Source organism: Lonchura striata, chromosome 12 (assembly GCF_050655825.1).
Source record: "Lonchura striata isolate lonStrDom1 chromosome 12, ASM5065582v1, whole genome shotgun sequence".
Lineage (NCBI taxonomy): Eukaryota > Metazoa > Chordata > Aves > Passeriformes > Estrildidae > Lonchura > Lonchura striata.
In genome coordinates, this window is record NC_140714.1 from 11,157,208 (window position 1) to 11,173,794 (window position 16,587).

Below are 16,587 nucleotides of genomic sequence, written 5' to 3' on the forward strand. Positions count from 1 at the left end.
TCCTTGAGCTACTTTCTTTCCTAAGGGAGCAGCCTGCACTTGCAAGGCCTGAGGCAGGGAAGAATTTATCAACCACATTAGTCCCATCCACACAGAGGAGAATGGCAGCTAAGACCATTAGTGCTTCTCTCCCTGCAGGTACCATACCATACTCCTTTATTAAGCTCACAAAAGAAGCCTGCTATGGCAGGATGACATTGGAGCATAAGCACAGGTAATGTTCCCCACTTAAGCTGAACACACATTGACACTTCATCCAGATTAATTACAATGAAAACTCCTATTTTTACAGCAGATGCATGAAATTTGATGGATTACTTGTAAACTAGTCTAAAAAAAAGAAAATACAAGTTGTTGACAACAGCTTCAAGGTTGCATTTAGACATTCAGCACAATCTGGAATAAGGGCAGTGACCTGAGTGGTGGCTTCTGAGCAGCCATCAGATGGGGAAGGGTGTTGATGCATCCCACTTCTGTTCCCAGGAGAGGAAGAGTATCAAAATCTTACTTGACCATGGAACCACCTCTTTTGCAGATCACTTTTTAACAGGAAATCACAGGCAAGCAGCTTTTCAACAGAACTCTGTGATAACCTTCAGTAACACAAAGCTTTGAAAAATTACACCACAAAATGCTGAGTCTTGAACAGGAAACAGCACAGCAGCTGGGGAGACAACTTTTTAAATGATAGAAAACTATAGGCTGGACTGATGTTCATTATTTTTAAAATTGTAGCTGGCTTCGCAGTTTAAAGCTGTCAAGCTTTGAGTTTAGTATTTATATAACAGAAGTCTTTTACACTGAAAAATTAGGAAAAAGGGTTAAGAAACATGCAACCTTATTTTCAGCTGATATAGTGATTGTTGTTATTGCTGTTGCTTTGGGAGGAGTTTGTCTGATTTGGGTTTTTTTCAGGGTGCTGCTTTTGTGTGGTTTGTTGGTTTTGAGGGTTTGGTTGTTTTGGTTTGGCATTTTTTAACATATCTTTATTTCCAATCTCCCTTTTTCCACATTTGGCTGTTAAACTAGGAGAGACTATCATATGAAAATACAAAAATGAGTGATTACTCAAGTCTTCAGCTGGTAAGGGAGCAGCTTTTGTAAGGAACCTTTTATGTATTGAAGTTCGGAAACTGGGGTGGGGTCAGCCAGAGTCTCAGCTTGACAGTGCCAATTACAGCTACAGCAAGATGAACCAAGGAACAAATCCATTCTGCTGAGAGGATGGAGAGAAAAGAAGAGACATGAACCTGTATCTTTGAAAAAATAAAGGGGCTTGAAATCATCTACCAGTCAGTGAACCGCTTTTCCCACGGCAAAAGCATCAGGCTGAAGATTCAGTGAATGTAAATGGCAAGCTCTCAGTCCTAATTGGAAGAGCACTGGTTATTTAACAAATGTATCCTTAGTCTAATGTTCTATTCAAGTAAATATTAAGCTTTTTTTAAGCTTTCTTCTTCTGGACAGTAATTATACATAGCTCTGCTCAGTCTGTTTGATCAATTTTTACTCGATTCCTACTGTATCATCCTTCAAGTTTGCCCATTATCACAAAGTCTTCAAGGCTAGAAAGGCTCTAAACCCCCTATGTAATGCACAGACGGGAAAAAGAAATACAGCTAACTCTAATACCTTCCCTTCCTCACAAGCTTGCAGGTGTTCTATTTTCACTGTCTAAAAAATCAAAGTCATCAGCTCATTTCCTTTCCTTTAGTACAGTCCCTTTAAGAAGATACTTTCCATCATGTTTTACTCAGCACTCATAAATAATACAGATAATTGCAGATGGCCATAGCAAACAAGCTGAGAAAGTATACAGATACAGCACAAAGAAAAAACAAAAATTCTGATGTGCTCCAAAAGCAGAAAGAATTCCTGGCAAATAGAAGTGGCTGCATCCAGGTCATTTTTTTAGTTGATGTACAGCAATCTGAGAGCCAAAAATAATAAAGGGACAGACTTCAGACAAAGCTATATAAAGATGCTGGCAACTCAGTTTCTTTTACAGCAACACATTTTCTACCTAATCCTCATGTGCAAAACACAGTTATTTCTTCCCTAAAAATCTGCATTAGTAAGGAGGACTACTAGTCATAAAAAGATAAGTTTAAACCTCCAAAACAGATAAGCAGTGTTCAATTAGGAGGATATTATGCTGACTATAATAAGGAACTCAGAGAGAGTCCAGCCAGCCACCCAAGAGTTAACATCACGCTTTTCTCATCAAAACCTCTTCCAAGAGGTTAAGCACACAATAGACTATCTAAAGCACAGCTAGAAAGGCTGCTTGAAATTCCACACATGTGCCTCAGCAATGTATTTCTATTAATGTCCAGTGTGTGTCAGCGTGAAGATAAGGTACCAACATCATGTCCAACCAGCCAGCTAGAGAATGGGACGCCGTGTAAAACATTGTCTGATGCTTAGGATCCCGGAGAACAGCGGCGTTTGCAATCTCACCCGCTGCACACGTGCCTGATAACACCAACAACGAGGAGAGGCAGCAGGAGCAAACCATCCTGCAGCTTTGGGAAAGTAAAAAGATGGAGAGACAAAGAAGGAAGCAAGCAAGAATTAAAATAAACATCAGCAAATTGAGGCAGGTTTGAGGACGTCCAACTGGAGCAGAGGGAATAAACAAACTGGAAAAAACCTCAGTGAAACTTAGTCTTTGTATCAGCTCACTTTAACTGTTCTTTAAGGTGAGAAATAAAAAGTTACATCAGTGTTTATTTTGATTACTCACACAATACCATTTAGAGTCAGTTTGAATCTACTAGTATCAATCCAACAAAGCCATTTGTACTGGGACTTGTGGAAGACACTGCATTTGAGGATGATCTTGACCAGGACACACCTGCTCTGTTGGGCCTGGCTCTGGCAGCCTGAGAAGCCCATGTGTTGCCATGAGCAGCTGGGGAATTCCACACTGGAATACCCGTGCCAGCTGTGCTGTGCACTGACAGGTGCTATCACACAGATACATTCCACCCCATCAGGAATCTTCCTATTAGCTGAACAGTTTGCTAATTTAATCTGTAACTTACCTATGCTTAAGAAAGGCAAATTGTATGTGGATGAAGGGGTGGAATGAAGTGATTCAAACTAGGACACCACAGTGGATGGAGGAGGTGGCGATCCACGCAACAGTTAAGACACAGTTCGGCCTTTGGGCCCATCTTGTGCTGCTTATGCCCCCCTCAATGAGCTGTAAATTAGAGCAAAATTCTCTACTACACAGTAGTCTGATAGCAGAATAAGAAGACTCAGTACTAGTTTTGTTGGACCAGTCACAGAAAAATATCAACATATTATTCTCCTATTTCTTTATGAATTTAATATTTTGCAGTTATACATAGGGGAAAGTGAAGGCTAATCTTATCTTTTACTTATTAAATGATGAAATGGCTTTACAGTAACCCTAAATCAGAACAAATGAATCTTGAAGAAGTTTCTGTGGAGTACACAGACTTGACAGACAAAAAAAAAAAGTGTGAAATACAGGCATGGAAAATTGAAGGCAAGACAGGGGAAGCAGGCAGCACCCAGACAACTTCAATTTGTTGCAGCTGTTGGATTTTAAAAAAGGCCAACCTTGTGATAAGGTCTCTTAACTCAAGAGACTACAAAAATGAGAAGCTCAAACAACCATCAGCTGCTGAAGTCCACAAAAACTCTCCAAACACAAATTAACCTTCAGTCAGGAGATAAAAGACTAGCTGCAAAAATTGGAAGTTATTAAAAAATTCTATAAATGTCTGACAAATCAGAGCAGCAGTAGCAGGAAAATAAGCAGTACATAGGCAGACTCTTACCCTTAGCCAGGTAACACCTTCTCCTTCCCTCAAGAGAAGAGGAAGTTCTCTTTTGCATTGGCTGTGTTTTCAATTTCTGCCTTTATTGTAGTGCAAGCTCTTCAAAATTGCTTTAGTTAAATTTAGACCTCACTGATGCTCCAGAGAACAGAAGTTATTAGCTTGCTGGAGGTAGAAGACATGTAGATAAAGCCTCACCATGCCAAGCTTAAATTTAAAGCAAACCTTTCCAAAGTCCATAATTTAACACTTCAAGGTTATTTTCCATAGGGATCCCTTAAATGTTTAATGTTTTAATGGTTTCACCAAGTAATTCTTTCACTGAAGAAATAAACCCACTTTTATAGTAGAGGGTAGCAGACAAAGAGCAGCCCAATTGTAGGGAAAAGGAGGGATGTTCTGGCCTGAGACTATAGAATAACAAACTACTAATTTTAAAGTCTCCACATAGTAATATATTTTCTTCAGCAGAAAGTCTGGAAGAGTGTCTCAGGCTCACACAGCAAGATTGAGAGGGATACAAGGCACAAGGACTGAAGCTATTTAAATCCCCCTGTCAATAGTTTGCAACATTTGGTAATAAATCATTAAGTCTCAAACCTAAAAATACATCTTTCCATTTGTATCAACATATTGAAAAGGCAGCTTCATTTAATTAGTGAAAGAATTAGCTGTCAATTAGTGAGGGCAATCAAAAACGACTGCATTGCAACTTCCAGCCCAAGACACTGCCACTCTTGCTAACCTGGCTGGGACTCTTACCTGGCTCTGCAGGCACTGAGGGCAGGTCTGTGTGTTTGACAGACAGCCTGTGAATGCTCTGCAAAGAGCCAAACCACAGCAAACCATGCTCACGAGGATGTGCTGCTCCCACACTGTAGGCAGGAATGAAGAGTCTAATAACTAAATGTACCACTTATTTTCTAAAAAAAAAAAAATTAAAAATAATCTAAAAAAATTATATTTCATAAACACATATAAAAACCTGTTGCTGACAACTGCAGCATTAATGAAAATCAAACTGAATGGGCCTTTTCCTCATTTTCCACTATTATTTAACACAAGCCTCCATACTTTCAGATTTCAATCAATGTTTTCTGCCTCACCCATTAAAAACTTCAATCAAGAAATACAGAAAATAAAAAGCCAGGAAACACCAAACCTCAAGTGTTAGCCATGTCACCTCCCAGAACCAACCAATTTTTTACACACAGGTTTACAGCTTTAGAAAGGGAAGGGTTCAGCTCAGTGTGCTGTGTTTTAGCTGTAGAGCCTACAGCACCAAATAAACTGTCCCTGAGGTGAGCAGTTTCCAAACCATAACACAGAACTCACAGAGACAATACCTTTCATTACATCAACTCAAATAAAAACAGGGAGGAAAAAAAAAGACAAGTTTTGACAATAGAGACCTGACCTTGAAACCAGCAGTGTCACTTCACTGATGGCTCCACACTGCCACAGTTCCAACAAACACCACGCTACTGCTGGGCCTCATCCTGTCACTACAGCTTGTCACAATGGTAGGAGATTACACACAACAAAGCCCCAGTTAATCTAGGAATGCTTACCTTTGGCTAATCAGCCAGGATGAAGCTGATCCCCAGCTTATCACAAAGTAAATGAAAGCCTTAACAAAGTAAATCATGTTCAGCACAGTTTCTGAAACAATCTTCAGTACCAGCTCAGCTGCATCTACTGCTCACACTGATCAACAACAGTAGGGAATTCACAGCAAAAAAACCCACAAGATTCACTTAAAGCTTCATCAGTTACTGGGAATATAAAGGAAACATTGTACAAATGGGCTGATTGGATCATTCCTGCATCCCTATAAAGTAAAAAAGAAAATATCTGATCACCCCCTAACAACAAAATTCTCCTCCATTGTAGCAATCTATGAACTGGCTGTTTATGCTGTTTTCAGTAATTTTAAGCAGTTTTACTTCCACATTCTTTGAAATGGAGAAGAAAACATACCAGTTAAAATGTCAGCAGCCCTATATACACTAAATCAAGGGTGGAAGTGTCCAAAGTATGTCATAGCATAGCCCAAGAATTCAGAATGCTACATTCACAAAGTGATTTTATCAAAACCCACTGCTTCATCAAAGACATTCCCAATCATGTATTCTTCCTTCATCCCATCTTTCCTGAATCAAGAAGAGGAGATGAGAGGCTCTGAAAAACAAAGATATATCTGGGCAAGAAATCATCTGAAAGAATTCAATGGCCTACAACCAATTACAATCAGCTACTGAAGCAACCTGAAACAAACCCATATTCTTATATTTCCTTTCATGCCCATTTGAGCCACGCTAGTCACAACAGCCCAATGCTGGAACCACCAGAAAGCAAAGGCTGCCATTCAGCAAGCCAGTGAGCAGGCATGATCAGAAACACTGGGAATAGCAAGTCATCCATCATGGACTGCTGGAAAAACTTTCCAGCAATTATGAATTCTCTTCTCAGTCTGTTTCAAGCAGCCAGTGCCTGTCAGTCTTGTCTGAAACAGCTGGTCATAGTGCAAAGTCTGCCCTACCATCACCCCATTTCTGAACTCCTTCTTTCAAAGTGAGGAGGAAGACAACGACTTTTGGTCAATAACTCTGACAAAGCCATTATCCTTGGGGTATTTAATGGGGAGATAAAAACTTCAGGGCTTTGCACAAATCATATTAGTTCAATGCTCAAATCCGGGTAATGCTTCTTTTCAAAGTATTAATTTCATTTATTCTATTTGCTCTCCCTCTGTCCTGATAACACAAGTGCACATGGCCTCTAAATGAGATCCTCCTATTTTATAAGTTATAATCCTCCCTTTCTCGAGTAGTAATGAGATGTCTTTGCTTAATCGCGTTTATTCACCCCCCAGATTCTGCTTTTATCCATCCCCATTCCACATTGATTTGTCTTAAAGGTTTCAGTGAAAACCATCAGGCACAGAGTCCCTGGCTCCAAGAGGCTTCTGATGCATATCCTACACATGCTGCTCAACCTTCAGGGATTACAAAAGCAAAAATGAGGAAAAAGAGCAGCTTTGTTTGCAAAGTTTCCTTTATTGGTAGGAAGGAGGAAAAAAAAAGAAACCCAAAAGAACTGAGAAGTTAAGGGGACAAGTTTTGATTAATTGGAAATGAAAAAGGAAAGATTTCTCGCATAGGGGAATGGTGAGACTATTCACAATGTAGTCAAGCAATTGAATAACTTGACCGACAACTTTGCAAGTTCCTCATGCTAGAAATAGAAAAGGATTTAAAGATAGCTGTGTTAATTCTTGGGTATTTCACATGAGACTTAAGGCATGGCACCAGCATTAGTTAAACACCCTAGGCCTTGCTCTGAAACACTGTACATATAATCCTTGTTGTGTTGTAAGTACCCACAACATTAAATTATTCCAAGACTCCATTCAACACCATGATCCTGCAGTGCTGCACAAACAAACAAACAAAAAAATTATCTCTAATACAAATTGGGGAGAGTTCTTCTACAGCAGCTTAGCAGACTACTTTCATTTGAGCCAGTCCCCAGGGTTAATCAAAAAGCCATATTCACTCAAAGAGGAAAGTAAATGCTGCACTATTACTTACAGAGCTGTTTTGTTTCTTAAACTAAAGCTGTAAGGAGTTTTACTCAAAACCAAAGGAATCTAGAAGCTAAGTACCTTGTTCAAAGTCATTAAAAGAAAAAGAAAGGTCATGACAAAAATGTAGAAAAGGAGACAGGTATTTAACTCTAAATCCCTCTTGAAACCAGAAACTTCAAGGAGAAAAAAATTAGCTAAATAAAATATACAAACCACAATAAAATAACAATAAGTTTTAATCTGCACCCTGCCCTATAAACAATCCAGTAACTGGCCCCAGAAGCTGACAGCAAGTTCCATATCAAAGGTTAATTCTAGTCCACCCTCTCTTTGTGTGCACCATAAAATAACACTGAAGTACTTATAGCAATACTTCCAATAATAAAAATCAGTGAGTGAAAGCTATAAAGAATAGATTAAATGACATGCAATGTTCAGAACAACCACAATGAAATCACTTCAAAATACAGCTATGGTACTTGGATTTATACAAGTGCAATGGTTACAGGGGAATGTTCCAGCACTGCTGCAGACAACAGTACAGAAAAGGGCTACTAATCACTGAACTATTGATATGTTAAGAGCACAGGGCAGTTCAAGATCTTAATGCAAATACTAAAAAAATGAATAAAATTTTCTAATTATATGTGGCATAGTTCTCAATTTTTACCAAATTAAGTGCTCCTTAAGAAGCAAATTATTCATTTGTTATTTCTTTCATGGAAGTTGCCCAATTTTTAATCTCATTTCCCTAATAGGTCACAACTACAACAAAAACAACCCTGGAAGTTTCTCTCTTATAAATGTAAGCAGATAATTTCCATTGCTATCTGCACCTGGATTACAACTAGATACCTTGAGTTCCACTACTATCTTCTACATGAAAGAGAAGATTGACACAAGATATGGATGAGCAGCTCATAACCAGTATTTTCCCCATTTGCTGGGGCTGAAAAACAGAAGAGCAAGAAACACTCAAGCCCTATTCTAGAAGGCAAAGGAGAGACATAGCTGGAGTAGGATTGAGTCAATACAATAAGGTAACCATGCCCAAAAGGAAACTGCAGCTGAGATAAAGCAAGTCTGATAGGGATCCCAATAACTTAAGTCTGGCCACGACAGTTCCTTTTTAGGAAGATATCTAGAAGCTGACAAACAATAGCTCTGTCCTCATCTTTGCAAGGACAGACTAGACTACCCCATTTTTTAAGGATCCTAAATTTATGACTGATCAAGAGATAGTTAAAGAGCAATGAAACATAACAGTTTTTCATTCTTCCACCACATTCTGGGCTAACACACTGTGGTCACTATTTATCACAAGCGGACCCTAATCGGATTTTTACAGAGCATAGTATGGGTATGCAACACTACAGGATTGAAAGCTAATTCAGATAATAAAACAGCTTTTCTATGTGAGCAGTCAGGTTCCACTCATTTTAGAGGTGTCCTCTTTGCATTTCACAAATATTGCATGACTCTGCTAGTCACATTTTTTTCAGGATTACACTACACCTCATTGCAGTAGGACAGGCCTCTATTTTGAGCAGTCATATCTTTAGATTGGACAACAAATCCACCGACAACTTCTTCCCCTTGCTCTTACAGAAGCCAGTTAATTGCATTCATAAAGAGAATATTGTCTCTCTAGTGAAAAGAGTGTTAATACTGCACCTGCTGACCCAAATGTCCTTTGCACAGGAGCAACAGTCACCGGCCTCAGACATCACTGCTCAAGCTCAGCAATGATCCCAGCACCCCATGGCCAGGGTACAATCTGCTAAGAGGAAATTTCCTGCCACACAGCAGCCACTCACAAGCTGTAACTATCTAAGAGAGCCATCTCAGACACCTACCAATCCAATCATACACAAATTTTATCATGGAGACAAAGCACAGTTGGGACCAAAACCACAAACAGACCAATTCACAGAAGAGAATTACTTTAAAGACTGTTAACCACCAAAGTGAAAATACAACCTCTTGCTTTCAAAGCCTCTAAGTCTTAGAACATCAGCACTTCCAAGGGTATAGGTGGGAAATACTCTTATATATCTGCTCTGTTCTCATGCTCTCCATCAGCAGCTGCTAGGAATCACTGCCAGAGACGGACTACAGCTATGAAGACTTTTTCTTTGAATCACTGTCGCCATTCTTATATAAATTTTATTTATTCAGTTCCCAAAAATATCTTTATATTATAACCTCTAAATGCTTCACATTTTGCCTGGGGAGGCTAGGCCTGTTAGCATTTAACATATTAAAAAAACCTCATGGGACTCTTCACTTTCAAGTACACATTGGTTAAGCTACAGATCAGTAGGATGAAAGAACCACAATAAAGATTATCCATACTCCAGTCTGTTCTTTCTCTAAGCCATCCTTTCAGTATGCACCAGGCAAGGAGAATTCTCTTGGTCTAGTTCTCTCACTAAAGTTTTAACAGCACAGTCTAAAGGAATGAGCAGTTGGATCTCACTGTGGCAAGCATGGCCCCACCTCACTGTCACGCTCTGACACCACTGCAGGTCAGGAAAAAGTGGCAGCTCCAGTAAGACTCTGAACTAGTTACAGACAGTACACCATTGCCATAGGGATGGCAGTATGTAAAAGAAAACAATATAAAATAGTAGCACGTGAATATTAAGCACCAATGACAATCCCAGTGTACTGCAGTGATTGACAAAAGCTTTTTGCTCTACTCAGCCTCATCTCAGCATACTTGTGCCTCTTCTCAGCACTGGTATGACAGCAACCTAATGGGTCATCATAACACCAAGGTGCCTGACTAATAGTAAAAGCTGCAGCAAGAAGTCCCCAAAAGTCAGTCTGCCTGCTGGGCAAGAACAAATTGGTTTGGGAGTCAGTGGTGTGTTCAAAAAAGGGTTTATGCTTTCTGGGCTCTAAAAATCAATCCTAGACCTTCCTCAAAGCATTGCAATACTTGACAGTTTTACAACAGCTGTTCTGTTACCAGATTTATAAAAGACTCAAACAAATGAAAACATGATTACTTTTTATCAATTTGTGTACATGCACTATTATACCCTAGAATAAAAACAGAGCAAAGTCTCAGGATATATCAGGTCAGCAGAATTTAATCCTGTATATATTGAAACATTTATTTCATACACTTGAGAGTTCAGAAGAGTTCTCTGAAGCTAGACAAGGACCACATAAACACACACCCCATACTCCCTGCCACTGGTAGAGCTGCACAGCCATTGTTCATGCCTTGGCAGCACAGAGTGACATGGTGCAAGTGGAGCTTGCAGCTGCACTGCGAGCCAAATGTTAAGTGATGAGTGAGGTGAGGAATGTTTCAGCCTAAATCCAAGTTTCTAAGTTCATCACACAAGTGACATTAAATGAATCCCCTCAAGCAGAGCCATTTTAGCCTGTGCAGGTTGGAAACATAGCAGGGGGTTTGTTACTTACCAGCTGGGCTGCTCTCTGCCTCTCCACAATAACACTGTTCCTTGCCTTGGCCTCACTGGCTGCTTCCCTTTCTCTCTCGGCCAGCCAGAGTAACTCCTCTTGGACCAGTGTCTGTTCTTCCACATACCTGTATGAGCATAAAAGAAGAGAGAAGGTCATCAGCAGACTTCTGGCAACATGGCTTGTCATGGAGTACCCCTGCTTAGAGCCAAAACACAAATCCAGAATCTATTTGACACAAAATCTGATCACAGTCCCATTATCAGCAGGAACTCAAAAGACCAACAAACTTTAAATATGACCTGGAATTCCAGTGAGGTACAGCTCTGGCAACAACAGCAGGCATAGCACCACATAAGCTTATAATTCTATTATATTTAGCTCTATTAAGTACTTAATTATCACCTGAAAAGAGTGAAAATAGGAAGCAGTTAGCCAGACAAATAGACATTGCTTTGGAAAAGATCAAGGGATATACAACAATAAAAGGAATCAGCCTGGCTGACAATGCTGCTCTTTGGCTCTTCCACAGGAAAGAAAAATCACACAAAATGTATGCAGCAACAGCACTGAGAGAAGCAGTCCTGAACCAAAAAAGGCTTCAAAGCCTCAGGTATTAAAACATAATCATAGAATAGAATCACAGAATTGTTAAGGTTGGAAAAGATCAAGTCCAACCATTAACCCTATGCCACCATGTTCACCACTAAACCACATCCCCAAGTGTCACATCCACAAGCTTTTTGAATACTTCCAAGAATGGTGATTCCATCACTTCCCTGGGCAGCTTGTTCCAATGCCTAACCACCTTTTCAGTGAAGAAATTTTCCCTCATACCCAACCTAAGCCTCCCCTGGCACAACTTGAGGCTGCTTCCTCCTGCCCTGTCACTTGTTACACTTGGGAGAAGAGACTGATCCCCAATCTGGCTACAATCTCCTTTCAGGTGGTGTAGATCCACGAGGTTCCCCCAAGTCTCCTTTTCTCCAGGCTAAACTCCCCCAGCTAGTCCCGAGCAGACCTGTGCTCCAGCCCCTTCCCCAGCTCCCCTGCCCTCCTCTGGACACACTCCAGCACCTCAATGTCTTTGTGCAGTGAGGAGCCCAAAACTGACCCAGGATTTGAGCTGTGGCCTCACCAGTGCCCAGTACAGGGGGACAATCACTGCCCTGGTCCTGCTGGCCACACTATTGCTGACACAGCCAGGATGCCACTGGCCTGCTTGGCCCCCTGGACACACCTGGGCTTGTGTTCAGCCACTATCAAATACACACCTATTATGCTCAGACTGAAGTAAAACACAGACATATGCATACATAGATATATTCCCAAATGAGTTAAACTCATTATTGTCTTTTTCAAGAGCTTCACCTCACCTCCTGTAGAGATCCTGCTCTGCAGCAGAGTCACTTGCCTTTGGTGGCTGAATTCCTAGAAAGGAGAAGAGAAACCTGTGACAACTAATAGTACTATAAATGTAGTCCTTCATCGCATCATAAATTGTTTTAGGATAATTTTTTATATTACTCATCAAGAGAAAAAAGAAAGGTCAAGAAAGTTAAGTTTGATGGATAGAGTTTGATTTTATGAAACAGACACACCAACAGCATCATTTTCAAACAGGCACACTGAATAAACCATGCTACAGAAAACTTCTATGTGAGGATATTAACTCCTGAAATCCTTATATATACTGAAATGTATATACACTGAGCATGATTGTAGACCTATTTTCCATTTCCTTCCTCTAGTTCCAGTAAGTCTTCCTCTTGACCTCCTTCTCTCCTTGTAATTAAAAGGGATTCCACAAGTGAAGATGAAATTGGCAGTTCAGGCCATCCATAAAGCTAGATATACATTCAGAAAAGACATAGGCTGACAGCAAACAAAACCCTAAAAGCAAACCCTAATGTCATTTTTGTCTGGATGCCTTAAACAAATCCACACTGCTGATATACATCACCAAAGTCTATTTGAGAACCAATAGAAATCAAATTGTTTTCTGACATGTAAAGAAAGACTTCACAAACCAAGTTTAAAGTTCAAAGTTCACAAACCACGTTGTCATCATCCACTCAGCCAGCTGTGCTTAGACAGGTTATCTTTCCCTATGAGCTTCTTTCCATAGAATAAAAAGCAGTACTTCCCTCACCCATGCACAATATACACAATATGCACAGCAGACAACAAGGCAGCTTGCCAGAAATTAAAAGCAAAATATTTCTGCCTTGTTTACTGCACGTTGATCTGAAATGCTAAAAATGCTCACAGAGTGATACAGACTAACCAAAGAGCTCCTCTCACAACGGGGCAGCACTGAAAACCACCAGCACCCTCTGTGACAGGCAGTACCTGTAGGTCTGGGTTTCCCTTCTGCAGCCAGTGAGGATGGAGCTGTGCCATTGGATGCACGGGGAGATCTCTGGTTGTCCCTTCTACTTTGAGAGGATCCTTTCATCCGGTTCACTACATCTTCAGTGAGCTGAAACACAGAACCAGCCAAGTCAGCTTTTCACTGCAGGCCTCCCCGTTTGTTACTTCCCATGATAGCACAGAAGCGCTCTCAGTTTCCTCACTGCAATTTCCCTCCAGTCCACGCAGTCAGCACTTGCATGTTGACTTTACATTTTTAAAAGCCATACCCTATCAGTAAGTGACAAAGTCTCCAATCTACTGCCTGACCCTAAAAGCTTCACTAGACAATCATTCACAAACACCAACAAAGGTGGAGACCATCCCTAAACAAGTCAATTCCTTGTATAGGGAAAAATTTACCAGAATTGGAAGGAAAGGAATTAAGCAGGTTTTAATCCATCTTTTCCTCTTCTTGCTCCATGTTTGCTAACCCAGCTCAGCATGGCAGCCATGCTGCAACCCACATGACAGACAACAGCCTCCCACCCACATAAGGCTACAAACACTTTTGCAACCTCAACTTCATTTTCACCCCCTGACTTGGGTTCAAACCCATGAAAAAGAAAGAAAAGTTAACTTAAAGTTTTCTGGCAATTCAGTCCAAAAGGCTTCTCACAGCACTGTTAAAATTTACCCCTTCCTCCTGCCAAGGTCAGAGGGTCTGGCTGCAGAACAAAACCAAATGAGGCTGTTCCCCACCTAGCTTGCCACAGTAGAAGACATATTTTCAGCTATACCACTACTACCCAACTTAATAGCATTTTTTGTACCATCAATTTACATTATTATCATGCCCAATTCCTAATTTTAAAGACACAAATCCTTGTCTATATCCTGTAAAGATAAAATAGGCAAAGACAATTTTACCTCCATTAAATACTTTAACAAGTATTTACAAACAAGATAGGCACAATCTTAGCTAACTTTTGTCAAATAATTAGTCAAAATGGGATGAAAAATAAGCAGCCACAACAACACTCTGAAAGTTCATTTCTGGCAGATTTTAGGGAGAAATCATATAAAAGGATCATGAAGCAAGAGCAATGAAAATTATAGTAGTAATAAAAAAAAAAGCCCAAAACTAACATGTAAAAAAAAAAAAAAAATATATATATATATAAACGGGAAAAACTATTCCTTAACGGTAGCACCACCACTCTCTAGGGCTTATTTCCACAACACACACTTGTCAGTCTCCGACCGAAGGTGAAGAAGCAGTTCCCCGCTGTCCCTCCCGGAGCATCCCTGTGTGCAGGCTCTCGCCTCGCCCTGCTCACACAGCGGTGCTCTGCCCGGGCACCGTGAGCAAGGGCAGAGCTGTCTCCTGCTGGGAGCATCACGCTGCTTGCGCGGCACAAACGAGGTCACCGAGCAGCGAGGAGGGAACGAGGGCTGAGAGCAGAGCTTGGAAGTGAAAATAAAGAGCTGGCGTGCCCCAGCTCGACAGCAGCCATGCCCAGGCCCCCAGCCGTCTTTCTCACCACTCTCCCCATCACTTCTCCAACCCCCCACTCCTTCAGCCTTCCCGGTTCCACTCCCTTCGTCCCAGCTCCCCCACATCTTCCAGCGCTCCACCTCGCTCCCCCCACCGCCCGGCCGGAGCCCTGCGCAGCCCGGCTCCCTCCGCCCCCGGCCCCACGACACCCCCGGGCGCCTCACCCGGATGCCCTGCAGCACCCGGACGCGCTCCCGCTCATCCAGCCCGAAGGACACGCTCCTGCCGCCCTGGCTGCTCTCGCTGCCGCCCATGCCGCCCGGGGTCGCCCCGTCCTCGCCGCGCCCCTCTCCCGCACCGGCTGCCAGCAGCGCCTCTGCCCTGGCAGCGCCTGCCAATATACCCGCTCCCCATTGGCGGCGGCCGCGGGGCGGCCAATAGCGCGGCGCGGTGCTAGCGGCTGGGCGCGGTGCACGCTGGGGGATGTAGTTTGTTCCGCGAGCGGGCGGCCCGCCCGGTGCCGGGGATGCGCAGGGCAGAGAGGCGGCTCCGGGACAGCGGAGAGCGCCGCTCCTGTCCCGCTGAGCCCGCCCTCATGACCGCTCCTGTCCCGCTGAGCCCGCCCTCATGACCGCTCCTGTCCCGCTGAGCCCGCCCTCATGACCGCTCCTGTCCCGCTGAGCCCGCCCTCCTCGCCGCTCCTGTCCCGCTGAGCCCGCCCTCCACGCCGCCCTGGCACTGAACGCGGCACCAAAACTGCCCGCACATCTTCCACTGCTACACGTCCAAGGCACGGCGCTTTGCCAAGCTGAGGAAGGATGACCTCTCCTCTCGTCAGGCACAGCAGCTGCGCTGGGAGCGGAATTCACCTTGCAGCAGCTCTGCTCCAGCCAGCGGGGCCGTCCCCTGCCCTGACACACACGGGCGGGTCCTGCACAGCTCAGGCCAGGCTGATACAGTCCCCGTTGCCAGGCATGGCTGAGCCAACAGCCTGAACAGAAGGAATGAGATAATGCAACACAGAGGCAGCTGAACCAAGAAAAAACAGCTTTGGAGAATCTTTTTCAAACAAGCTTTCTGCATTCCCAGAAATATGGGCCAGTTGGTATCAATGTGCTACTTATCTACTCGGCCCACTACTCCTCAGTAGTGCATGGGAGCAGTTTTAAGTGTTTAATGCTTATTGCTCACTGCGGTTAATGTGGCAACCAGAGCTTTGCCTCAGTCGGACATGGGCCAATGTTCAGGGAGTATCTGTGACTCTGCACCCCCTAAACCCCTCTGGCTATCCAGGTCTCTTCTAGAGCACATTCCTGGAAGTAGGGAATATTTTTGTTGATTGTGCAGCACCTTGTATGCTGGAGTCAGCCCATTGCTCAAGCTCTCAAGACAAGGGCACTGCATTGTGCAGTGTGATCTGCCTGCACCCCAGGAACACCCTCACCAGCCAGGCAAGAGCACAGGGGCGCCTGAAGCTCCCTCACCCACCTCCTGCTCATTTCATATCTGCCACCTGCCCACTTCATTTGATGGTACCCGGTTTTTGCACTGAAAGAGACCAAGAACAGATAGTCCTTACTCACCTCTTCTGTCCTCTCCAAGGGTTTCACAGGCCTGCACCATTGCTCTTCCAGGCTGGTGAGTTCTCAACCATGTGATTACCCCTCCAGAAGTCTTTCCATAATTGTGATTACTCCTGTCATCCTTCCCTAAGCCTTTCCAGGTGTACACTCCCAGCCAGGTGGCAGACATCACCTGCAAAGATCCAGGAAGGCCAGCTGGCAAAGGCAAACAAAGCCACATCACACCTGTGCCCATGCCTTTCTGCCATTTTTTTTTAAATCTTCAAGTTACTTTTCCTCCCCAATATGTCTCATTTAAGAAATAAAGCATGG

At 42.8% G+C, this 16,587-nt stretch overlaps 1 protein-coding gene across 9 annotated transcripts in view; it reads right to left on the reverse strand.

Annotated features, from left to right (window-relative positions):
• Window positions 1–16,510, reverse strand: part of CHCHD6 (coiled-coil-helix-coiled-coil-helix domain containing 6) — a 110,552-nt gene extending 94,042 nt beyond the window's left edge. For 4 of the 9 annotated variants that reach the window (XR_014958144.1, XM_085590507.1, XM_085590506.1 and 1 more), the window contains exons 1-5: window positions 16,276–16,510; window positions 15,562–15,683; window positions 13,195–13,324; window positions 12,219–12,273; window positions 10,843–10,969 (exon numbers count right to left, since the gene is read on the reverse strand). Coding sequence is in view for 7 of the 9 variants with exons in the window: in XM_085590507.1 (XP_085446633.1) it covers window positions 10,843–10,969; window positions 12,219–12,273; window positions 13,195–13,324; window positions 15,562–15,683; window positions 16,276–16,510 (669 nt within the window). In the remaining 2 variants the exon portion in view is untranslated. Of the gene's footprint in view, window positions 1–10,842; window positions 10,970–12,218; window positions 12,274–13,194; window positions 13,325–14,916; window positions 15,086–15,561; window positions 15,684–16,275 lie in introns of those variants that run through there. The other 5 variants (XR_014958145.1, XM_085590508.1, XM_021532045.4 and 2 more) reach the window with 2 other exon arrangements.
• Between the last annotated feature and the right edge of the window lie 77 nt (window positions 16,511–16,587).